At 32.7% G+C, this 26,254-nt stretch overlaps 1 protein-coding gene and 1 long non-coding RNA gene across 2 annotated transcripts; one reads left to right on the forward strand and one right to left on the reverse strand.

Moving 5' to 3' along the window:
- Window positions 1-1,183: 1,183 nt before the first annotated feature.
- LOC123920376 lies at window positions 1,184-3,550 on the reverse strand. The gene is made up of 3 exons (XR_006813634.1): window positions 3,441-3,550; window positions 1,901-1,959; window positions 1,184-1,213 (listed from the first exon to the last, which is right to left on the reverse strand). It is a non-coding gene; the product is annotated as an uncharacterized LOC123920376 (long non-coding RNA).
- Window positions 3,551-20,874: 17,324 nt separating this feature from the next.
- On the forward strand, window positions 20,875-22,308 carry LOC123920377. The gene is made up of 5 exons (XM_045972648.1): window positions 20,875-21,221; window positions 21,307-21,411; window positions 21,483-21,555; window positions 21,657-21,752; window positions 21,840-22,308. The coding sequence occupies exons 1-5, from the start codon at window positions 21,061-21,063 to the stop codon at window positions 21,867-21,869; spliced, it is 465 nt and encodes a 154-aa protein (XP_045828604.1). The 5' UTR covers window positions 20,875-21,060; the 3' UTR covers window positions 21,870-22,308.
- The last annotated feature ends 3,946 nt before the right edge of the window (window positions 22,309-26,254 follow it).

A 26,254-nucleotide genomic window follows, 5' to 3' on the forward strand; every position in this document is an offset into this window, starting at 1 on the left:
CCCCACGGCGATACACTTGGCCTTATGAATCCCTTTCCCAACAAGTCTTCTATATGACTTTTCAACTCGATTAGCTCAGCTGGAGCCATTCGATAAGGAGACTCCGAAATCGGTCCCGTTCCCGGATGCAAATCAATAAAAAAATTCCACTTCTCGGATCGGAGGAAAACCTGGAATTTCCAACGGAAAAACGTCTTGGAATTGTTGAACTACTCGCACATCTTCCACAATAATGCCCGAGGTGACTCCTATACTCGAAAGTGACATAAACTCCGTTTCCCCATTTCTCATAGTTACTACAAGCCTATTAGCTGACAGATATCTAGCAACTCCCGGTTCGGGGAAAAAGGCTAATTTACGGGCACAGTCCAAAATAACATAATGGTAAGATAACCAATCCATCCCGAGAATGATCTCGAGAGACTTAAGGGGCAAACATATCAAATTAACCAGAAAATCTCTATTCTGAATCATCACCAAACAATGTAAACATGCTGTATTAACTACCAAATCTTTTAATCAAATCCTTTTCCAATTCCACAGAATTTTCCACATCCAACATATAAAGATTAAAGTAGCCACGGTATGGTTGGTTGAAGACACACATTAACGAAACGAGTTAATACACTACTAACTAGCAAACAAGACTCACTACTACCCACTAACGATTCGCTAAATCGACGCGACTCTAATCTTAACTGACTGACCTCAGACTGTTAACTCACGTACACACTTTCCCTTTGAAGATCTACTGCCGAGCTCTGATACCAAAATGTAACACCCCATTTTTCAAAGCATAAAAAGGGGTATTATTTTTTTTTTTTTTAAAACAACACGCTTAAATAAAATGGCGCGCGTGAACGCCCGCAGCTATCTCGGCAATTCGTCATTCAATAGAAAATAAATATAACATCAACACATTATATTACAGGGCTTCCTCGAAGCAAAGTGTGTACCTGAATAATTTACATACAGCGGATACATTAAGTTCATCAACCAAAAGACATGAGTTATGAACCGAATATATCACAAGGCCAAAAGGCACTAAACATGTCTGAGTATAAATGTATAAGACATACAGTCATCCAAAAACAACTAGGCCCTAAGCCTAACCAAAAATGTAGCCTAACAAGCGCTACTCTCTACACTCCGGGATAGTCCACGAAGTCCTCGCCGTCCTCACGGCCTACGGTCTCAGATGGCGCTCCATCGTCTGGGGGTGGGAGGAGCCCGCGATATGGCATGCAAAATAAGGGTCACCAACTGGAAACAAGAAATACAAATACCAAGTACCAAATAGAAAGCGGCTAAACACTTATCATTTTCCTCAACACATGCATAATAAATAAAATGTGCACATAGCCTAATGCAAACCTCTAATGAATGAGTGTGGCACCCCGTCACAGGATCGCCACGGTAACACCCCGTCACAGGATCGTTACATGCATGATTTCCGGAAATATTCTCTCAAAAAAAGGAGAGTCGTAGGTTTCTAGCAACACCCCGTCACAGGATCGTTACCTCTACTATCATCAACACAATCTCAAGGATTAGAGTGGACACCCCGTCACAGGATCGTCACACTCCGTGACACCCCGTCACAGGATCGTCACGTATTGGGACTCAATAAAGATCCCGAAGGATTAAGGTGGACACCCCGTCACAGGATCGTCACACCCCGCGGCCCACTCGCGCGGCCACGTACTATGAGTGCATGAGCATACGATACCCCTATCTATGCCATTTCAACACATTACATATATTCCAAACCAAATTATATGTAAGAAAGCACAACAAGCAAAACACCCAAGCACAACAACAAGCAACCAAGCACAACAAGAAAGCATACCCTAATGCTATCGACGGAATTTAAATACGGAAATAAAAACGGTGCCCTTACCTCGGCAATGCTTCCAACCAAAACCACAATGTTTCACACTATCTACCGTTTCGCGTTTCCTAAAAATAACGAGCGGACAATGAATAAGTTTCTCCCAAATTATCTTATCGAAACTAAACCTATCTACAAAGGTCTAGAGGTGTCTAAGGCACTTCCTAACACTCTCGGATATTATTTCCGAGTCCTCCCCATAGTGATTAAAAATTCCCGAAGTTAAATACACTATTTTTCACAAAACAAACACATTTTCGACAAAATAGTTTTCAAACTAAAATGACCATAACTAATTCAACTCTTGTCCACTCGAGACGAACCATACGCCAAACTCTTCGTCTCGAAAAGACGGATCAAATGGTTAAGTTTTGAGGGAACTGAAACAATTTTAAATGGACGAAAATGCCCCTGCACAGTTCGTCCAGAATTGAGAAATCAAGGCATTCTCCCACAAATTTTCATTTTCAAAGCATACCATTGCTCTCTATGGTTTTAAACTTCAAAGGACACTTTCATACACTACCAAAACACTTGAAAACAACCTAAAAATTTTACGAAAATATCTCGACAAAATAATCGAGTTTTTCTTGCGTCGCAAGTTTCAAGTTTTTCTTTCCAAATACAATCCTATAATCAAACTTTGACCCACCTATGATCATTTCATCAAAGCATGCTCATTTTTCACAAAATTGTGGACTTAGAAAAATTTCACAATTTTCCCCCCACCCCCACACAAGCTCTAGGTTCTGCCCTTGAAAAACAAAGTGGCCCTTCCGCTCAAAATTTTTCGCTTCCGAGGGCATGGTAATATCCCATAATACCCCCGAGTTACTAATCCAAGCCCCAAAAAATTTTCCGGGCAAAGCCTCAAATTTCGAAAATTCAATTTTAGGTTCTTTAACACACATACAACACTAAAACCATTTTTTTCCCAAAAATTTTTGCATGGTAATTCGCCCTAGGCCACCATTGTGCCTCCCTCAAAGCCCTGACAAATTTTGAAACCTCTCCCACAGTTTTCCGAAATTTCTCATGACCTAAAGTTTTGAAAATAAGGACCACACTCAAAATTTTCCAATGCAAAGTCCTAGCTAGCATCTATTAGTTCACATGGCCATGGAATTGATCAACCAAACCACTTTGAGCATCAAAACAAAAGTTTCTAAAAATATGTTCATAAAATCCTCAAGAACACACTCAAAATTATTTTTCCTTGTTTCACAAAATTAAAGCCATAATCTAACATCCATTTCTCTACTAAGCTCATAAACAACACCAAAAAAAAAGCACAAAACAATTTTTCAAAGTTATGATCATTTCAAATAAGTTTTTTCAAACCCTAACAAAAGATTTTATGAAAATCTTAATCACCATGGAAATCACAACATGCCAAGCTTAAACAAGCTTAAATACTACTCCTAAACACTTCCCTAGAACCACAAACAACCAAAACTAATTTCTAGAAAACTAATTCTCAAGAACATAACCCAAAAATTCCTAGAATCATGAGTTTTAACCAAGCAAAAGAAAGGAGAAGACTAGTTACCTTAAGTGAAGTGATTCCCTTAGCAAGTCTAGGTTCCAAAGAGCTTGAAAAGGAAGGATTTGATGATGAAATGAAAATTTGGTGAAGATATGAAAATGGGGGATGGCTTCACGGTTTTGGAGAGGAAGAGAAATGGAAAAATTCAGATTTTTCTAAGTCCCCAAAGAAGCTAAACCTCCTTACTATACATTGGTCTTGGTCATTCCTAGCCATTGGATCAAAAGTGCAACTAAAGCCATGTTAAACCCTCACCATTGGATCAATCAATCTCATCCACTCAAGATATTTATTTCCCTCATGAGAAACTCACGCCTCATCGACGAGTCGCACTACGCATACGAGCCAAACTAGCGAAACTAGAAAATTTAGAAACTAAATGTTCGCCTTAAACGATTTCCAAAAATTATCGCGAAACATTTTTCCTCGACTGTAATTTTCTTCCCTAACTCTTAAAAATATTCTCAGGACATATCCTAACTCGCGCAGATATATAAATCCTCCATCTAAAATTCTACGGAATTCCGAAACCGTAAAATTTTACAACAGCAGGTAAAATTCCTACTCGTTTTTCCAAAAACAAGAATAATCCAAAACTCGTCGTTCTGACTTCATAGAAACCTTCTCATTCATGAAAGAGGATTACAACCCAAAAGTCTGTGCCTTTCCAGCGCACGAGCACAAAACAGACTCCATCTCAGCAAAAATCCTATTATTGCGACGATACTCACAAAAACACTTAACCAAAAACCCTAAATTCCTTAGCCATTACTTATTTTCTTCACGCAAAAGGTACTGTGGAATTACGGGTCTTACACTAGAAATCTCCAAAAGCATGTTCTACTCGATCAAGCCATGTGAGGTACAGGTTATTTCCATAATAGGGGTGGGATCGAAAGGGTTTGTAATTATTCAGCAAATATTCGAAATTATAAGGTTTACTATTAAAGATCCTAGGTTCACAAGTATCGAAACAGGGGAAGATTTCATCTACTTCTCTAGTCAAAGATAGTTCATCAGGAACTGGACCACCAAAAGCATAAACACTTTTGTTAACAGCGAAAGGGATTAATACTTGGCTCTGCCAAATCAATTTGTGTTCTTTCATGTCTCTAGGTTCTTGAACATACTTGATTCCACCATCAACGATGGGGAACTCGTTCCATTTACCGGCGAAGGGAACCTGATCTGGATTTGATGAAGACGCCATGGATGTTTGAATAGAAGATGAAAGGATTTGGATTTGAGATCTAAGGTGGAAGTTTAAGTTGTTTGAACTGAGAACAAAAGTTCAAGTGAGCAATAGAAAGATTGTTTCTGCGTTCAAGATTGGAGAAGAAGATGATTGTTCTTTGGATCGTGTATAGCAGTGGAGGATGTTGGAAAAGTGTTAACTGAGGTATGAAGTTGTATTTATAGCAACTTTTTAATTAAAATTATTTTAATTTAAAAAGTGGTAAATGCAAAAAGGCGCTTTTTGCCTTTTCTGATTCAACTTCCCAAATTCACACGTGTCCCACTACTTGAGTGTGCTGCAGAACGTGACAGTTTTGTGGGAAACGAAGCGGTTACCTTTTAATGCCATGACATCATCCAATCGAAACAAAAAACATGGTGTTTAAAACAAAGTACTTTAAAAATGTCAATCTCTTATTTCATTTGAATCATTCAAATCGAAATAGGCATTTTTGGGGGCAATTTGTTATCCCATATTTTAGCTTGAGCTAAAATATGCTCTACCTCTAGTTCCAAAGCATTTATTGTTGAAAAGCTTGTATGGCTTTAAATAGTGTCAGGCTTTAAATGTCTTCAAGAACAAGAGAGATTATCTCTCTTATCTTCTCATTTAATGAAGGTTAAGGATAATGTCTTTAAGAACAAGAGAGTTCTAATGGAAAGTATTCTCTGTATTGTCCAATGTGAGTCTACAAGATATGAAGAAATTCTGCCTTTCGAATAGATGGTTGATTCGATTAAAGTTAACGAATCGAAGTGCTTAAAATTGGGGACTTAGAGTATTTTCCATCCTTCAAATATGATTCGATTTCGACAGCTACAACGGTTCAAGGCTTTGGTTCATTTCAAATGCAGAAGGATGCGTGGCAGAGGACTAGTAGTTTAACGTTAAAAGTAGCAGTTACTTAGTTTTCTATAAATAGGAGTTTGTAATTCGAAATAAGGGTCACAATTCACTTACACAAATTCTCAAACACTCAGAGTACCCATGTTAAAGCGAGAAACGAGTCATTCGAGAAAGATGTATGAATCAGTGAACCATTTCTATTCCTTTGTAACTTTTACATTCTAAATGCAAATTTACTTTTTCATAAGTCTTTACTTTTAAAGCATTTACATTTCTGCATTTAAATGGTTCTCTCATTCGAGTGAACTTTCTTTTTACTTTCATTCAATTTATGTTTCACACTTGTGTTTCATAAACTCTTTTTCACAAATTAAACACATTGTTTTGCAAATTAATGATGTCTTTAATGATGAACATTCAAACTTCTTTTAATATAACGCACGAACAATTGTCCCGAGATTTACTAGTTGATCTCTTAAGTAATTAATTTAAACTAGCGGTTGTTTACCAAAAATCAGTGTAAACGCATGCTTAGCAAACTCATAATCTCATCATTTTGTTTGATCAACGATATGACAAATTTATTCAAGCAGAATGACAATGAAATGTTTTTGAAATATTGCGACTTTTATATGAAGATTACATCTTTCATTTTAATAGAGTTTTGACTTTAATTTGAAATATATTTAGAGGATTAAAAATATATTTAATAACCCTATAAAATACTATTTACACTACACATGCATGACAAAGTTGTTTCGAAAGTTCTTTGAATATTTAGTCTAATATAAAAAGCCTCTTTAAAGTATAAAAAAATTAATACTTCAAAATAATTTACGATTAATTAACATGTCATCTTATTCTTATAAATTAAAGGTCAAGATAAGTGAAATTCCTGGCACGTAGTGGACAAGTGCTATAACAGATGTTACAACAGTTGTCTGTATCTCACGGCAGACAAAACAGAGTAAAACGAACAGAGTAATAAAGTGCAGAATGATAAAGAACACAGTAGGTTTGTTAACCCAGTTCAGTGTAAACACACCTAATCTGGGGGATACTAATCTAGGAAGGAAATCCACTATCAGTAGTATTAATTCAGAGCTAAACTCCCCCGTTTACAACTCCTCACTTAATCACTACCCAATGCAACTTCTACCTAGAAACTCCTAGATATGAGACCCCTCTCACTTCCTCTCAATCACACAACCTGTGATTTAAACTCAGTAACAAACCAATTGTGAAGTCACCCTTCAAGACACAAACGATCACAACCCGTACTTAAAAGCTTAAGGTTGAATCTTTAATCGTACCTAACCTCCTTGCTTAAAAGCTTCGGAGTAAGTACACAACTTACAACTTAAACACAGTCTTAAGCTTGCATCAATGTGACACAAGAAAGGCTCACAATTAAAACACTCTAAACCCTAAAACTCACGCTTTGTAGACTCGGTTTAGATTCCCTGAATAAAACAACGTTTAGGCCTATGTATTTATAGCCTTCAATAATCTTGATCTTCAAGATAAATCTTCAGAATTATTTGATCTAATCTTTATTGACAGCTCGCAAGATTTGTTGGAAAAATAAATCTTCAACAAACTCTTCAATCCCAAAAATATATTTTTGAGAAAAGATTTACTCCAAAAAATATATTTCTTCAATAAAAAGATTTGAAACAAAAATATTGAAATATATTTTTGTAACAAATAAAACAAACCGCCTTCTTAGTATCTTTTCATAACAAACGCGTTTTGGCTTACTGGATAAGCACAATCATATTTGTAGATCAAATCTTCACAAGATATGCAAACGTAATTATAGCGCATTCTGTTTTCCTGGGGACACATGCTGTACAGGCATTCTGCAGCATTTAGGTACAGCAGTTGGCTTATGATGTTTTTGCAAAATTGTAGCCAATCTTCAAAACCCAACAACAAGTATATATCAACCATTTTTTCATATAAAATAATGATGAGATTGAAGTATAATTAAGATAAAGATAGAGAGATACAGAGAATGATAGATATAGAGAATGTATTAAAATGATCCACTATATTTTCTTAAAAACAAAAAATACATTAAAATAAAAATTACACTAATTTGAAGATATATAAATCAAACCTAGAAAAAATAAGATTAATAAAACAAATTTTTAATATAATACACTAATCGAATGCACTTCTAATAATTTCTATATACACCTGAATGACACATTGTCTGTGTTTAAAACAATTTTTATCTATCTATCTATATATATATTATAGATTCACTTGAATGGAGAAAAAAAATTAAAAATATTTTAAAAGTCACTTTTATAATCGAAGAATAATTCAACACATTCAAAAAAATTATCATTTTTAATACAATTTATTATAAAACGCAATTTTTTTTTAAAAATTTTCTAATCAAACGTGCAACGCACGGGTTGAACACCTAGTATATTAATAATTATATGACTTATAAGAAAAATGGACATCAAAATTATAACTTGCACTCAGATTCTCGGGAACGTCCTATCCTATAGTATATATCCGTCCCTTTCATATTTGTAATGTAGAACTTATTACTATTGCTCTCCCCTAATTCAACAATAATATTCCTTTGTAAAATTAAAGTCAATGGGACAAAGATTTGGATTTTCACTTGGTGTTCATCTATAGTGCAAGGTTAGGCAAAGGTTAATCAAGTCATTTTGCTTTTTGTTTTATAATAATGAATATGAAACGGTTTGCGGGACAGGATACGAGAGTTTGAATTTGTTTAGCAGCTTGTAATTATTTAAGTATGTCTTTGGTTTTGTCGTTGAAAGAATTGATTTTGACAGAATTGAGTTTGATAAAAGTAAGTTGAACAAAAAATTTGAGTATAAATATCAATTATGGAATCCGAAGCTATAATTTATAGCTTCAAGTATAATCAATTCTGGAGGCAGAATCGATTATACTTTTGAGAAATCAAACAAGTAAGAATTAATTCTACACGTCTAGAATCAATTATGCATGCTTCAGAATTCAAACCAAACATAGTTTGATTCGTAAAACTGCAACGACTTGACAAAACTGTACCAGAAAGATATAGAGCGATAATATCTTTATACTAGTATCCGAACCCGTGCTAAGCACGGGTTAAAAAGTAACTATAAAAGTTAAGATTTTAATATTTTAAATTTCATAATTATCTAACACAAAAAATGATAAATTACACTAATATATATGTTTAATAAGTCACCAAATTTTTTTGTCTTTAAAAATCTGTGTAACAAATTTTGCTACTTCAAAAATTAAAATGCTAATAATTAAATAATGACTAAAATTTTGGGGAAAAAAACGCCCAAAAAATCATTTATTTTAATAAGGGATCTAAATTTTACTTTTATGAAAATATGAAGACCAATATACATTTAAATTTATTTTTATTACAAAAACAATTTTACACAATTCAAATTTGCTGCGCACATAAAATAAAGTAGAATAGTTACATTCGAAGTTCATTTTTTTATTTCTAAACTTTTGATTTTCTGCATTTTATTTAAAGTAAAATAGTTACACGCGAATATCATCTTTTTCTTACGGTTAGCCTGTCATAATTTGGTTCCTGCTTTATCCTTACGCAATCATCGGAAGTTGGACACTTCCTCTATTTTTACTCGATGTGACCTCCAAGAAACGACTTTCCTTCATTGTGTTTAGGACTATACATTCTCTAGAAACTTTTGGCACCACATTAAATTCAATGACTGAACTTTCTTCTTTTTAATTGACCCACATGATTGGCTCAAGGTTGGCTCCATGTGTCCCCAAGCTAATTCCTTCTCGGCTGGTGTTTGGTGTATATGGAGATATCATAATTTAATTTATTTAAACAATGAATCTTGTCCTTAAATCAGCTATCCTTCAACATCCGGAGCTTGGTCGAGATTTTCACATCTTTTTTCTCCTCTAATCACGTTAGTACAGGTTCATCAAATGGAACAATGAAAACTTCTCTTGTGTGGTCCTCAACGTTGACGGTAGTTGTTTAGGTTCCCCGATTAGAGCTAGTTATGAGGGTCTTATCAGATACAATTTATATTTTTACTTACCAGACTTTTCTGGCTTTATTTGTGAGTCGTCTGACATGATGCTTGTGAAACTTTATGTTGTTTATAGAGGTCTTACATTGGCCAAAAACTTGGCTATTGAAGAACTTGTTTGCTACTCTGACTTATTACTCTACATCAAATATTGAATGTTAATATTCAATATAAGTATAATATTACAAAACAAATAAAATTCAAGATAAAGCTTGTTATAGTAATTACATAAGCCACTATATTTGGTCTAGTGGTGAGGGAGTTGGGTAGTATGCATGAGGTATTAAGTTCGATCCTCATTGTCAACATTGTAAACCAAAAAGAAGATTGACAATTACATAAATATTTATATTTATAATCTTATATAATATAATAATTAAAATAACACTGTAAAATTTATGTATAGTGTCATGAGTTTTCTTAGAGAAGATTCTTATAGTTCGTATTTTTTTTTATCAAATCTATAATATGAATAAAGCCATACATATTCCTCTTTCTCTCTCTTATAAAATACTTGTTTTTCATGCATTCTATTCTCTGATGCATTTGACAATTAATTCATTTGTCTATAATAATTGCCAATAATTTCAAATTATCTCTATACAAATGGCCTTCTATAATTTTGAAATATAATTGATGCATTCTCTTTTTGTACTCATGTCTAACAATAAGTAATTAATTTTAGAAACATAGAGTATTTGGGCCACGTCTCATATGTTTTTTCCTTCCAATTTTCAAATTTATTTGTATTTCAATCATAAGTGAGATAAGTGAGAAAAGACATAATATAATATAATAATAATTAAATCCAATACAAAATATCATATTGACAAAATCATAATAAAAAAAATAATTTGGGAGTAATTACGGATAAAAAAAATATACATCATATATTCATCTAAAAACATATAGGCATGATTTGAAAATATATAATTGCAAGAAAAGTAATTTATTTATAAGAATAAAAATAAAAAATAAGAACACAAAGAACAATATAAAAAGAACAAAGAAAATAGAGGTTTAGAGAAGGCTTACAAAAATGGTGTAAAAACTGTAAGTCTAAAAAGCATTATTTATAGGCAAAGACATAAAATAATCCCATTAATAATTAGTTTTCCTGATTTATAGATAAAATAGCAAGAAATTAAAATTGTACATTAATGCTAAAAAAAAAGTCTATACACTAGTAGTAATTTTCTAAATTTGTAAATTTGAATTATAAAAGCAAAATTGTAGTATTAAATAAAACCTCCCAGTTTGAAATTTTTAAAAATAAATTAAAAGAGAATACCAGACATTATTTTTATAAACACGTGTACACTCATTTTATTTATGTAAATGTGCATAAATATGAGATGTATGCTTTTTTCGAAAATAAAAAAGAAATATAATATTTGTGAAATTAAACAATAACTATATTTTATTTTTTTCGTCAAAAAAATAACTATATTTTATTGTATACTTGTGTATATAATACTAATATAAAGATGTTGTAGAAGATTTTATCACTCAATAAAAATTTAAAACTTGTTTTTCTAATCTTCTTTTAAAAATTTGTTGTTTATTGCATATTAAAATTTTGTAAAGTCTCATTGAAATTTCCAAATTAGTGGCTAGTAATAAAGAAACACATCAATTTCGTTGATTTTCTGTAACGATAAATTAGCGGTAATAGTACAACAATAAATATACGTACAACAATTAAAGGTAAATTGGGATTTCCAGCTATACATAGATGTTTTATGTCCACAAATATACCTTGGTCAACATTTAATTAATTTGCTTATGAGATTATAATTAACCTGAATTGCCAATCAATATGGGATTAAAGAAAGAAAAAAAAACGAAAAAACTAAAAATCATATATTGTCATATAAAGAATAAAGAATAAAGAATTATATTAAATACATTTATGACCAAAACAATATGGAAGAAGAAAGCATTTGGAGACGCCACGTATACACTATCATTTGAGAAAAGGCTCCCAAATAATATATGAATAGATTTGTTGATCTTATCTCGACCAAAGAAAGAATTTTAAGATCTTCAACATTGATATTTAAGTCTAAAAGTAATGATAATGATATACATCAAATTATAATTAACCTTGATTTGATATATACATCAAATGTCCTTTTCCATTCTGTGTTTAATTTACGGCGCAGTAATATCATTATTTAAGGCAATAATAATGATATTACTGCGAAAATAATATTTAAGGCAATAAGTTATTTTAGTCAATAAAAATGATGATATTACTGCGAAAATATTATTTGAGGCAATAAAAATGATGATATTACTGTGAAAATATTATTTAAGGCAATAAAAATGATATTACTGCCAAATGAATAGACGTGAAAGTTGGCACCTCTTGTAATATCATTATTTAAGGCAATAATATTTAATTTGCGAAAATAATGATAGATGACAACTATTTTACAGTTTTTTTCGAAATGAAAAATTAATCCAATGAAATAAAGAGATAATAATCAAATAATGATATTGAATGCTATATGAAGAATAAATTATTTTACAGCAAATCATATGCCGTAATGACTAATATTATGAAAAAAGGCATAATTATCAACAACAAAAAAAAACAAAAAACCATATAAATTATTTAATAGATTAATGGCTAAAATAATAAGGGAGGAGAAAGAATGAGAGATACCGTGTACAATTGTTTTTCATAAGGGGCTCTCAAATAATAGATAATAGATTCAACGCAACAAAATTGTTTGGGAAGTGTAATTTAGTAGTATTAATTGTCATAAATTTTTATTTTAAGTTAGCAACTAATACGATTATTTTTTATGATGACCTTTTATAATTTCACTCAACTTGAAAACTTTAATTACAAACCATAGAATAACATTATCATCTCCAACATTAGAATTCTTCTAAATGTTGAAATACCAACAAAAAATATGACTACATTGTATACATGCATTAGGAATTGGGAAATTCCCCCCGAAATAGACCGAGTAAACGGAACAGGGGACAATTTGATTGACATTTTATAATTTAATTTTAGGGGAGTATTTGCCTATTTCCAAATTTCAGCGGTATATTTGACAAATTTTAAAATTTCAGGAGGGTATTTGACAGTTTACCTATTAGGAACTATTTAGGATTGAACAAAAAATAAAATAACAATTGTAATTGAACTTGCATGTTTCTTTCACAGAGCTCATCAACTTCAACACCTGTAACCATGCCCATTAGATCTAGGTACACAAAAACACACAAAAAAGATTAATAATTCATTTAAGAATTCAATGACAAATAAAATAAATAATTTCAAAATGTGGATCCTTGCTTGATCGAAGAAAAAGAGAAAATTAAATAAAATACACACCACAGTTTGAAGATAGCACAATCATAAGAAATTGTTAGACCAAATATATATAACAGAAAATTGAGTTAAGAGGAATTAACAATATTAATTGTCCGTTAAAACTTACCAATTGGAGCCTAAAGGAATAAGAGGAATATTCTTAATTTATGCATTAAATGTGAGGAATGAGGTTGAATGATGAGAGGAGAGATAAAGGGAAATATGTCTGGCTTATTACATATTATAGATTCGAAAATAAAATGAGTATTTTTGTATTTTTTTTATAATTGTACTGTGGACAAAAAATTGTCATGTTGGTTCGGTGGTAATTGAAGCTGAACTTTGTAGGTAGGGATCAATCATTAGTTGGTTCTGATGATTGTATCATAAAATCAATGTCTTAAAATTTTAGATTAAAATAACCGATCGAAAAATGGAGGATCACGATTCGACCCCAGAACAACGATCGAAAAAGGTCGGAACCACTTAATGTCATATCCGTACCTAGCTCTAATACTATCGGACGGAAAGAAAACGGAATATGCGGATAGCGTGGAAGATACGTCTGGAACATTCCATTCTTTGCGATAACTATTGAAGACCAACAACAACGACCGACTACATTAAAAAAAAAAAAAAAAAAAACACGACCGACTAGTGGCATTCCTTGTAATAATTACTACTAAGTAGGTAGGTTGTTTTGTTTTTGTTTTGGATAAGCACAACACAAATATACACACACATGATTCCAAGAAGTCAAATAAATAAAGGAAGCACAGGGGAAAATGCAATTCAATTTCGATTTCAACCTTACCGATAAATAACTGTCATTTCCGCGGAACGCGGCTAATGGATAAGGTGGGGCCCATATTATCTTCTTTTAATTAATTTAGTACTAATACAGTAAATCTAAAACTCACTTGGATTGGTGCATTGGTATTGACTTAGGACCTGAGAGTGTGCTCTTTTTGAGGTCTGAGGTTTGATTCTCTCTAGCGATAATTTGGGTGGGCTAATTTAACTTTTTCAAAAAAAAAAAAATACAGTAAATCTAATGGATGATAAGAACATACTTTCTTCACGTGGTTTCCACACGCGTTATCTGTACTTTTAATACTTTCCAACTATGAATGAGTGTTACTGGGTGGGTCCCATTACAGTTGGCTTTGTTATTCTTAGTTAGACGAGGAAAATCGTAGCAGCAAGCAGTTGTACATAAACAAACGCTAAGCCGCGACTTACATAAATTCTCCCTAGTTACTTTTAAGTAGTGGTGATCGCGGTGCGGTTTGGTTCGGTTTTGAGCATAAAAGTCATCCTAACCGCGAGATAAAAATGCATGCGGTTCGGTTTGGTTCGGTTGATTTTTAAAAAGTCATCCAAACCAAACCAAACCATTGCGGTTTGGATCGGTTCGGTTGGTGCGGTTTAAAACATAACGATTGTACCGAACAATTTTAAGCATAAAAAAAAAATAAAAAATTGAAGTTCCAAAATAACATTGTAGTACCAACAAAAATTATTTATCCAAAATAACATTATATAACTTACAATTTTAAATATATAAAAAAATTGAATTTTCAAAATAACATCACGGTACCGATAAAATTTGTTTATTTAAAATAACATTACAACACCAAAATAAAATTTCAGTACAAAAAATAAAAACAACTTGAAGTTCGATTAATTTGGTCGACTGACTTGGTAATTGGGCATGTATATTGGAATATAAATATATTTTCTTTTACGATATTGGAATATAAATATATAATAGTAACTTAATGCGGTTTTTGCGGTTATCCGCGGTTTTTGCGGTTTGCGGTTTTGCGGTTTGCGGTTCAGTAAGAAAGCCATCCAAATACATCCAAACCAAATGCGGTTTTTGCGGTTTTCGGTTTGGTTTGGTTCGATTTGCGGTTTTACTTTTGGATTGGTTCGGATACGATCACCCCTACTTTTAAGTACGGTTTGGTAAGTCAAATAAGCTATCTTATAGTTTAATGAACTAGCTTATAAGCTTGTTTGATAAAATGTGAAGTGTTTGGTAACGAGTTTTTCTAACCAGCTTATAGCGTTTTTTGAGATGCTATTTCAAGTAGCGTATGAGCTTATAACTTATGGTTTTTACATTTTATTCCATATTTATCCTTATTAGTTTTCTTTATTTTTTTCTTTATTTTTTTAATTATAATAACTAGTCATTAGCACTTATAAAAAAAAAAAAAAAAAACTGCCCACTAACCATGTATTTTTATGTCATTTTGTAATTACAACAGCAAAATTTGTCAAATACTTTAATTTTATTCTACTAGCTTTTCAGCTATAAACTATCAGCTATCAGCTATAAGCTAGATTTTCAACTATCAGCTATTAGCTATAAGCTAGATTTTCAGCTATCAGCTATCTTATAGCTTATTTTTACCAAACAGAGCCTTAGTTGGAGGGTTAAATATGTTTTTTAGTCCCTACATTTTGCTCTATAGTCAGGGATGTATATACATGTTGGAGATTTGTGTTGGCCTCATTTTGCTAAAACAAATATTCAAGCAAGATGTTGGATAGAATGCTTCAACATTGGATACGACATCCAGTGCTTCAACATTCGATACCACATCCAGTGCGCTCTGTTTTCGCGAATGATATATTTTTGCGTGAGATCTTTGAAAGATTTGATTGAAGAATTAATCCACGCGTTTTAACTTGTGTGCCAAGACACATGTATTTCCAGAATCTTCAGATGGCGGTTTATGTGTTACTTGTTCCTCAATATTGTCATAAAATATTTAGAGATAAAAGATTTGATTCTAAAATATATTTTGTGAAGATTGTTGCAGAAAATATAAAAGATTTGTTTCAAATAAATCTTTGTGGTTCAATGAGATTATTATTATTGAAAATATATTCAAGGAGATTGTTATTTAAAATATAATTATGGAAGGAATAAATATTTGGTGAAAATATATTTGTGGAAAATATATTTTTCCTCTAGAAGACTTCTTGGAGCTGAAGTATTGTGCAGGTTGTTTACTCATCAAAGTCCATGATGTTTATGCTATATAAAGAAAAGAGCTAAACCTAATTTGTTAACGCAAGCCATTGTTTCTAAAAGATGTAGTCTTTAGGGTTTTGTGTCTTTAAGCCACTCTCTAAGTGAGTTGGTGTAAGTGAACCACTCGGGTTGTGAGATGGTCACTATGTCCTCACTCAGAAACCTTTAGGTAATTAGTAGAGTATTGTAATATCTCTGAAGCTTTTAAGCAAAGAGATAGTGTGTGTAAGCTTTGAAGTACGGAATTGGTGAATGTTTAAGAAGTGTGTCTTCATTACAAATTGTAAACGTGTACGATCACAGAGGCTGTGATTAAGAGGAAGTGAGCGGAGGTTCTCATATCTAGGAGTTCCTAGGTAGAAGTTTCACGGCACTAGTGGAAAAAACACATTTTAAATCACACATTTTAAATCAGGTGCTATCCACCTGATTTAAAGCCTTGAAAATTTAGGACACGGTGATTAGTCTTTTAAGTGAATAAAAACTAAATTAGGTCGACTGATTTAAAAGAATTATTTATTATAAAAAAAAAATTGGTTCCCTTTCTTCTCTGCCAAAGAAAATTCCTTTCCCCCCTTGTTTTTCATTTAGCAAAATTGATTTCCCTCTCGTTTTTCATTCATCGAGGAAACCCTAAAGCAAATTTTTTTCTCTCTATCTACACCGAGGAAACACTTTCTTCTAACTTTCTCTCTTCACGAACCCTAACACAGACAAATCTAGATCTTTAAATCGACCCTCTCACACGAACAGAGCAGCTTCCATCGCAAACGGCGATTCACCCACCACTTTTGGTCTTCAAATTCCAAGGTTACTTGAAGTTCAATTTCGATTTTGGTCTTCTCTTCATTCTTCAATGATTCTCATTCCAATTTCCTCTTTCGTTTAGTTGTTTAGTGTTTTCAAAATTCTCTTCGCCGCTACCACTGCCATGTTCGCATTCAGTGGCCGGTGGTCTTCTGGTCATAGTTGTGTGTAGTTGTTTCTTGTGTGGTGGTGTTTTAGATGTTGTATATTAGTTGAATTTAGGTAATTTGTGTAGTTTTATTTTTGATTTGTACTTATATATAGTTTGAAGAGGTGAGGGTGTTAGTTGAATTTATGTAATTTAGGTGAGGTGAGGGCTTTGTTTTTGTTTTTGGTTATATATAGTTTGAAGAGGTGAGCGTGTTTTTGTAGTGGGATTTGTTGTTTTCTGGCCTGTAGTTTGTTTGCCTTATTGTTAGCATCTTTAGTTGCAGTTTTTTTCTGGTGTTCCTGCCCAAAACTAAAAAATTAAAACTGAACTGCTATTTCTAATTACAGATTGTTCACCAAACCATTTACTTAAGTTTAGCAGTTCACCAAACTGAACCATTCAGAGTGCAAAACCCCACCAGTAAGAAACCATTGTACACCACTCATAGTCACTCTCTATTTTCGACGGAATCTCAACAGTATGTGACCGGCATTTTATTCAGTCAAAATTTTAACCCCACCGCATCACTCGATCGGTGAGTTTTGAGTGATTCACTCCCATCTCCATTTTATATGTATTTATTCATCACCCTATTTCAATTCATTCATAATTTTAACCACTCCACATAATTCACTTAACCAAAATAAAAACCAAAAAGAATTATATTCAGAGAGTTGAATTCTCAAGCTATGGCGGTGACGACACGAGCTATGGCAGCGGTGGCATGAGCTATAGAAACGGAATGAAAGTTTGTTTTTTCTGAGTGCAAAGTTTATAAATCGGAGTTATTAGGTGACTCGTTGTGTAACACCCAAACCCATTATTTATATATTTCTACCTTTAATAAAATCTTTTTCAAAATACGCGGCGGAAAATCAAAGTTTGTTATTATAAAAGTCATGGATTACACTCTTCAATCAAAATAATACTAATGTAATTAATTAGTAAAAACAGTATTTATACAAAATAATCCTCTTTATCAAAATGTATAGTTTTACAAATAAATACAAGAATGTCATAAAGACTCTATACCCTAAGTACACCCTTTTTCCCGTGTCACAATCAGAGCGGAGCTTCACCGACGACTCGACATCGATAACCACAAAACCTGTGAATCTGGACCCCCAACGGTCCAGCACATAACACATAAAAGAGAGTTAGACAACATACTCAAAATATACAAGTGTAAGTAAATTATACTTAAACACTTCATCAACATTCATGCATATTCATATATCATGCATATACTTCATTAATCTCATTTAATTATAAACTACAAGAAGTTATAATCAAATATCAAACATAATCCTCAAGAACTTGAAGCCAATTACATTTATAATCATCGGACAATCAACACATACAACAAGTCTAACACACATAGACAATTATCACATAAATGCAAACATATGTGTCACATATCAAATATCAAATAATGTACACATATCCGAATGCAATCTAATGCCACAATCTTCATGCTATGTCCCCTAGACATATCTAATGCATGTGGTACCATCGTCTTTATTAGAGTATCTCACCTCTAATATTCGTCTTTATCGGATAAATATAATCCGATATCCGTCTTTATTGGAATATCCAATATACATCAACAATTCATGAATGCATGTATGTAATTCATGAATTCACACTCACACAATTAGCATTTTGCTCGTCATTTACAATGTGGAACACTATCCAACATTTCGTCTTTATTAAGATAACACTATACCTTAATATACGTCTTTATCGAATAACATAATTCGATATACTTCTTTATTAGAATAACATACTCTAATATCCTTCTTTATTAAGTTGATTAACACCTTAATATACTTCTTTGATATTTAAACAAACATCATCAACAATCATCAACACATACCATGCATTTACTCACATTTTTAACACAATACTAATAATATAAGTAAAGTGTATTAAGAATACATTTTATCATAAAACAAACTCCGGAATCGGAATCTACGCGAAAAACTGGGTAAAATACATAATATAACATATTGGAACCCTCAAAGCCCTTCAAATTTCAAAACAGCAAAGTGATGTGCTGTCACGGTGGCTGAGCGAGGGCTTAGCGAGCCGTAGCGAACCTGCCCTGTTCGCTGAGCGAAGGCTTAGCGAGCCGTAGCGAACCACACCAGTGGAACTCATGCTCGTGGCGAGCTGTAGCGAGCCGTAGCGAACAGCTCCTGCCAGAAATGCTCAAAACATGCGATTTCCACCCAAATTCACCCAAAAATCCCATTTTTCATGTTATAAACCCCAAATGAGTTTGTATTCAAGTGCAACAAACATATCTAAACACAAAAGGACGGTTCATTTCACCGATCTACCATTTTTACTAAGAAAAAGTAAAGATTTACCACTTTTACTCAAAACACTCAAGAACACATTGTTCTTGAGTTTAATCCTCTATAAATCCCGTTTTTATCCATTAGATTCGTTCATACATCATGGTAAGAGCATGTTAAACATGTTATGAACCTTAGAATCGATTTCCATTAAGAAAATCCATTCACAACTAAAACGAAAATGGGGTGGAGGAAGTTCGGGTGAGGAGAAATCGACATTCTCCCCTTCCTCGAGTCACCCACGAATATGAAATCTACTCTCTTACCTTGGATCGACAAACTCACGAAGATTGCTCCTCGAATCCCTCCTCCAAGCTCTTGCCCTAGCTCTCCTCTTCTCTTCCTTCTCTCTACTTCCCAAGAACAAGAGAAATAATGATATTTCTCTCTCTACCTTGCCCTATATGGGCGCCCCTCACATGCCAAGGCCCATTGGGCCTCAAGCCCAATAGCTTGGCCCAACTTGCGTTAACTCTCACTAACTCGCGCGTTAACTAAAACTCTCGATAAATAACTTAAAGTTACTATCTTACTTAAAAACCATATCACCAAATAATTAAACACTTAAATAGTGAATAATAAATTTGGGTCGTTACACGTTGCAAACATCGCCGCCGAAAACCAAAAACTCGTCATTATAACCAGCCATATGCGCCATAAAACACTATAGTGCTGCCATCCTTCACAAACCGGCCACGGCGGTTGTCAAAAAATTAGCCACCACAATATGTTATGCCACTGATATTTGACAACACTTGGAGTGGTGCAGCCACTTGATCATATTTGATGTTTAGGTGATTATTGTAGTGTTTATAAATTTTAGTTGTTTTGTTCTTTGACTTAACCCCTTTACGATTAGAACCATTTTCACCTGATAATTAATTATCGCATTCTTGCTGTTTTAGTATCTTTTTTTTCTTTTCAGAAGTACGTAGTAGTTATGGATCGTAGTTGGATGAATTCTAACCGTTTGAGTAGAGAGTATAAGGAAGGAGTGAACAAGTTTATACAGTTTGCTTTTGAAAATCTTCCTAATAACAACGGAAGGTTTTATTGTCCTTGTATGAAATGTTTTAATATTCCCAAGTTACATTTTGAGTTGATAAAAAGTCATCTTATTTGTCACGGGGTTAACCAAAGTTATACCAAATGGATATGGCATGGTGAGTCGGTAACCGATCCAATTGCGTCAAATACAAATGAAGTCGATGTAGATATGAACGATCAGCTAGATGATGCACGAAATGGTTCAAGCCTGTATCACATCATGTCTCGTGGGGGATATGAGTTGATTGAAGAAAAGATGATGCAGGAAAAAATAAAACAAAGACAAGAGTCAGCTGGAGAGTCCCTACCTACACCTCCATCTCCACCAAAACGCCATGAGAAGTGGATAACGGGCCGAACAAAGCCATCAGGAGAGTACACATCAAAAGAAACACAAGTTTTTGTAAGTAAATGAATTGTTATTATTATTATTATTATTATTATTATTATTATTATTATTATTATTATTATTATTATTATTATTATTATTATTATTATTACACTTGTTTAAATTTCTGGTTTATATGCTTATGTAGGACTGGTTAGAATAACAAAGGTTCACTATAGTTTTGGAACTGTTAGGATTAATTTGTTGCACAAACACTATAATGACTACACCATGCTTCTGTGAGGATTAATTTGCTGCACAAACACCATGTTTCATGTTAGTTAGGATTAATTTTAACTTTTATTTACTGCTTGATTAATTTAGGTATATGAAACAACTTTGTACTCGGTTGGGCAAGAGTAACATGTATGGTTTCATTGATCCTAATTTCATTCAACCACAAAATGATCGTGTTGGTTCTCAGTCTTACATAACTGAAAAGCTGGTTGAGAGTGAGAAAGACTGTTTTTTTGTACCTTATTTAAACAAGTAAGTGTGTTTGATCGTTATAGTATATTTTTACTAAATTGGTTTCCATTATAGGTAATCACATTTAATTTGTTTTCCAATGTAGTTGTCATTGGAGGTTGCTCATTATTGAGCCAAAAGCACACAATGTAATCTTCCTATGTTCAATGGGGTTGAAACCAGATAAAAATATCGTTCTTATTGTTGATTCGTAAGTATTCTATTCATTATGTAATTTATGATGTTTTCTAAGACAAATTTAATGAATATATATTATTGTAGAGCTATCAATGGATATAATAGGTTGAAAGGTTCAAGAAAACAAAGAAAGCCAACATGGAACACTACTCTCACGGTAAGTTAACCATATTACATAATGAATTTAATTTAGAATTTATAATATTTTTTGTATATATAAATATTTACTCATTGTAATTTATTTAATGACAATTGTAGTGCCAAAGACAATCTTTCAATTATGAGAGTGGTTACTATGTTATGATACATATGATGAACATTGTATCTGCCGGTATTGTTAATTCATGGAATCGGGTGCGTATCAGAATTTTTCAATTATTTGTGTTAATTGTGTTCTTTAATGATAATACAATATTCTGATATTATTTAACATTTATTTAGGTATTTGGAGACGGAACACCATTTCATTAGGATGAAGTTTCGAATGTTCAAGAACGTTGTGCAAATGCAATTCTTGAAGTAATATGATTAGGTAAAAAATGACAATTGTATCTGATATGTAGAATTGATGATGCACCAATGGTTTTATGGTGTTTAGGCCTCTTTTATTATGTGTCTGCTACATTAATGTAACCGGAGGATTTGGTGTTTTGGTAGTAGCATAAGATCGTTTATCTTCAGTTTGCTTAGGCGTGTTTTGGTAGTAGCATAACATTGTTTAGCTTTGCTTAGGCATATTTTGGTAGTAGCCTATGACCGTTTTGCTTTGCTTAGGCATGTTTGGAGTCTAAGATTGTTTAGTTTTAGTAAGAGATATTTAGTTCCGATGGTACTTTTGGAACAGTATTTCCATGAATATTTTGTAAATGAATTTAATGACAATTTGGTGGTATGATATTTGGTTTTCTGATATTTTGTTTTTGAAGGATGTGTATGAAGTTTCAATTCAGTTATAATTATATATTTATGTACAATATTGTAAGCGAATCAGGGATTTAGAAAGAAAAAAAAAGTTTATGCTTTTAAATCGGGCAAACTGATTTAAAATAACGTTATTAAATTGGTCGAACCGATTTAAATTGGAGATTTTAAATCGGCCAAACTGATTTAAAATAACTCTATTAAGTTGGTTGAACCGATGTAATTTAAGAATTTAAATCGGGTCATCCGAGTTAAAAAGGCTTTAAAAAAATTGTATTTTTTTTTTAAATGGGTCCAACCGATTTAAATATCATAAACGAAATCGGGCTACCCGATTTAATAAAATAATTTAAATCGGGTCAAGGTGCCGATTTAAAAAACGAAAAACTTACTAAATCGACGGCTTCTAAATCGGTTGCACAACCGATTTAAATAGCCTCCAGGAACCGATTTAAAAAGTGTTTTTTCCACTAGTGCGGGTAGTGTCTAGGTCATAAACGGGGCGTTTATTGAGGGCTTTGAACTGGAACTATTATAGTGGATTTCCTTCCTGGATTGGTATTCCCTAGATTTGGTGACGTTGCACCGAACTGGGTTAACAAATAATTTGTGTTATTTACGTTCTGCACTTTATTATTACCTTGTCTGTACTGGTACGAGATGCTTAAGCATCGCGTTCAACATCAGTATACTATCGCTCTTGACAAATGTTGGAGCATCGTGTAGAACATCTGCTGTCTACGTTTTTCAGTATCTGTTGTTAATGTTATATGTCTTGTCATGTTATTCATGACAGGCCAGATGTTTCGCCATCCTGTACAACATCTGATTCTGCTATACCAGAATTTCAATACACGTTTACAAAAATGAGAAAGGATTCTCTCCAGTTCAAATTTAACTGGATGTGTCCAGTTTGACCTCCACCTTTCATTTTTTTAAAATTTGAGTGAACAGTACACAACAAAAAAGGATTGAATGGTTGAGATGTAACAGGAGGTAAATTTAAGGGTAAATGCCTATTTACCCCCCTGCAAAATTTTGGATTTTTCGTTTACCCCCCTACGCGATTTTTTTTTTTTGTTTACCCCCCCCCCCTCCCGCAATGTCAAGATGTTTTCATTTTGCCCCCTAGATGGACAAGTGGACATCTGACTGTGCATATTTGCTGATGTGGCATGCACATGTGGAAATACATTAAATTTGTATTTATTTTAAAAAATCCACGTCGATTACTATTTTTTATAAAATAAAAAATCTTTTTAAAAAAGTTTTTTTTTTAAAAAAAAGATTCTTAAAAGTTTATTATTGTTTTTTTAATAGTTTTTTTACTGTCAAAAAGAGTAATAATTTTTTTTTATAAAAAAAAAATTCTTAAAACTTTATTATTATGCTTTTCTTAATAACTCTTTTTTACTATAAAAAAAAAAAATTTTATAAAAAAAAAACTCTTAAAACTTTATTATTATGTTTTCTTTAATAATTTTTTTTACTGTAAAAAAAATAATACTAAAGTTTTATGAATATGTAATAATAATAAAAAGTAAATTTTTAAAAATAAGTTTATTATTTTTAAAATTTATTTTTTACGATTTTTAAAGATTCTTAAAAATAATTATTAAAAAAAGAATAATCAAGTTTTAAGAATTTAGTTTTATTTTAAAGTTTATTATTTCTTGAATTTTTTTTTTAAAGTAAAAAATAATAATAAAGTTTTAAGAATTGTTTTTTCAAAAAAAAAAATTTATAAAAAATAATATTAATTGACGTGAATTTTTAAAAATATATATAAATTTAATGTATTTCCAAGTGTGCAGGCCACGTCAGCAAAGATGCACAGTCAGATCAGATGCTCAATTGTCCATCTAGGGGGCAAAATAGAAAAATCTTGACATTGCAGGGGGTAAACAAAAAAAATATTCGCGCAGGGGGGTAAACGAAAAATCTCTAATTTTGCAGGGGGGTAAATAGGCATTTACCCTAAATTTAATGGGAGAGGATCTGCTCTCTACAAAAATAATATCTATATTACTGTTTTTTATAAAAATTGAGGTGTTATCTTTCTGGATTACATCACATATGTCTATTAATCTTGCTAGTTCTATCACTTGGGGGATTTGCGCTTATGAGGCGGAAAAATCCTTAAGGACAGTGCAATCAGCACGCCTCATGTATTTTTCGTTTTTAACGATATTGAAATTATATTTGAATCTAAAGTACTCTATCAATTTGAATGAATAAATGAGAATCGATACTATATTTTAGTGATTGTTAATCACTATAAATGAACCGTTTTCTTTTTGCTCTGCTAGGGTTTTCGCCAACCGCCACCGTTTCCTCCCTCAAGGTTGCCTGACCACCGTCGTCCAATCCCTCTCTCACCCTTCCTCACATCGCCTAAGCCACAGACGTCCTATTTCTCTCCACTAGCGTCAATGTTCATCCTACTTACTTTAACCGATCAGATGTAGACACGACTTTGGGTGGTGCGACGGTGGGTGGCAGCCACCAGCACTAACCCTGTCCAGATCGTTGACGACATAATTGTGTCCAAGTATACAGTCATCTTCTGGCATAACATGGATGATCTATATGATATAAACTTTCAATCTAACAGTGAATTTTATAAAATTTGTATTCGTGATAGTGTTATTCACAAGTGGTGCATCTTGTTGGATATTTGAATTGGCTTAATTTTGCTAAAACAAATATGCTAACAAGATGTTGGAAAACATTTTACAACATCCTATTTGCTAAAGGAAATCTCGCGCATTTAATATGAGCATCTGCTATATATGGAAATCCACTTTAGAGCACGCTTAATGAAGATTTGATCTGATCAGATGTTTTAAGGATAAGATGGACTTAATGGAACAACAGTAATATTACTCTTATCTTCTAAAGTCCCTTAAACACTTTTGGAAAGTTTTTATACATCCTTGATGAAGATCAAAAACGAATCAGATCACCTTTTATGATTCTCAAGGAGCGTCCTAGCATTTGTGAAGCAAGAGGAGCGTGCTAATGTGCTATATATATGAAGACCAAGTTCAAGACTAAGCATCTCATTGAAAAGTATTAGAAATATATATTGAGTCTTTGTTGAGTCTTTGTTTGTGTATTTTGTTAATTGTGATTCTTGCTTGTGGATTCTATAACATGAGTTAAGAACTGAGTTTATTATTGTAAGGTTACTCCTAAGCTTTGAAGTACGGAGTTTACCGTGTGTGATTCACTTGATGCTTTTAAGCAAGAGTGAAGTATTGTCTTGGTAAGTTGTTGCCACATCATTCCCAACATTCTATAAACAACACAGGTTGTGTTGAGTGAGTGGAAGTGAGATGGGATCTCATGTCTAGGAGTTCCTAGGCATAAGTTGCATGAGTAGTGTCGAGGTTATAAGACGTAAACCAAGGGTTTGCTGGAGGTCTTAGTGTAAGGCGTAAATCCTAGGGTTTGCTGGAGGTCTTAGTAACTAGAACTATTAGTGGATTTCCTTCCTGGATTGGTATCCCCCAGAGTAGGCAGTTGGCTGAACTGATTAACAATTACTTGTGCAGTTTATTTATTTTCTGTCAGTATTTTACATATTACGTAAGATGTGCCAACAATAGAAACAACATTATTCCAAGACTGGTTCAGATTAAATGATATAGAGTTAGTTGTTGTGATATGGAAATTCAAGTTGGAAGTTCATTGTTACCAAGTTTACTATTAATCTGTTTACTAAAATGCATCTTCTCCAAAAGTTGTCATCTGAATTTTATGCCAAGCTACATATGTTGAGAAGGGTTTATAAAGATTTGGTACAGTAATATTGTTCTACTTGAGCACTTGAAAAGTTTTTTAAGTTTGGATTGGAATTTGGCTGCTGGTTCTACCTGTACTTTGGATTATGGCTTGGAAGCTATTAAATTGGTTCAACTATTTAGGTCTGT

This window comes from Trifolium pratense, linkage group LG4 (genome assembly GCF_020283565.1).
Source record: "Trifolium pratense cultivar HEN17-A07 linkage group LG4, ARS_RC_1.1, whole genome shotgun sequence".
NCBI classification, from domain to species: Eukaryota; Viridiplantae; Streptophyta; class Magnoliopsida; order Fabales; family Fabaceae; genus Trifolium; species Trifolium pratense.

Coding starts and splice junctions, on each gene's coding strand:
- LOC123920377 (XM_045972648.1), top strand. CDS start 21,061: ATGAAACAACTTTGTACTCGGTTGGGCAAGAGTAACATGTATGGTTTC. Junction 21,412..21,482: donor ATCGTTCTTATTGTTGATTC/GTAAGTATTCTA, acceptor ATATTATTGTAG/AGCTATCAATGGATATAATA. Junction 21,556..21,656: donor CATGGAACACTACTCTCACG/GTAAGTTAACCA, acceptor TGACAATTGTAG/TGCCAAAGACAATCTTTCAA.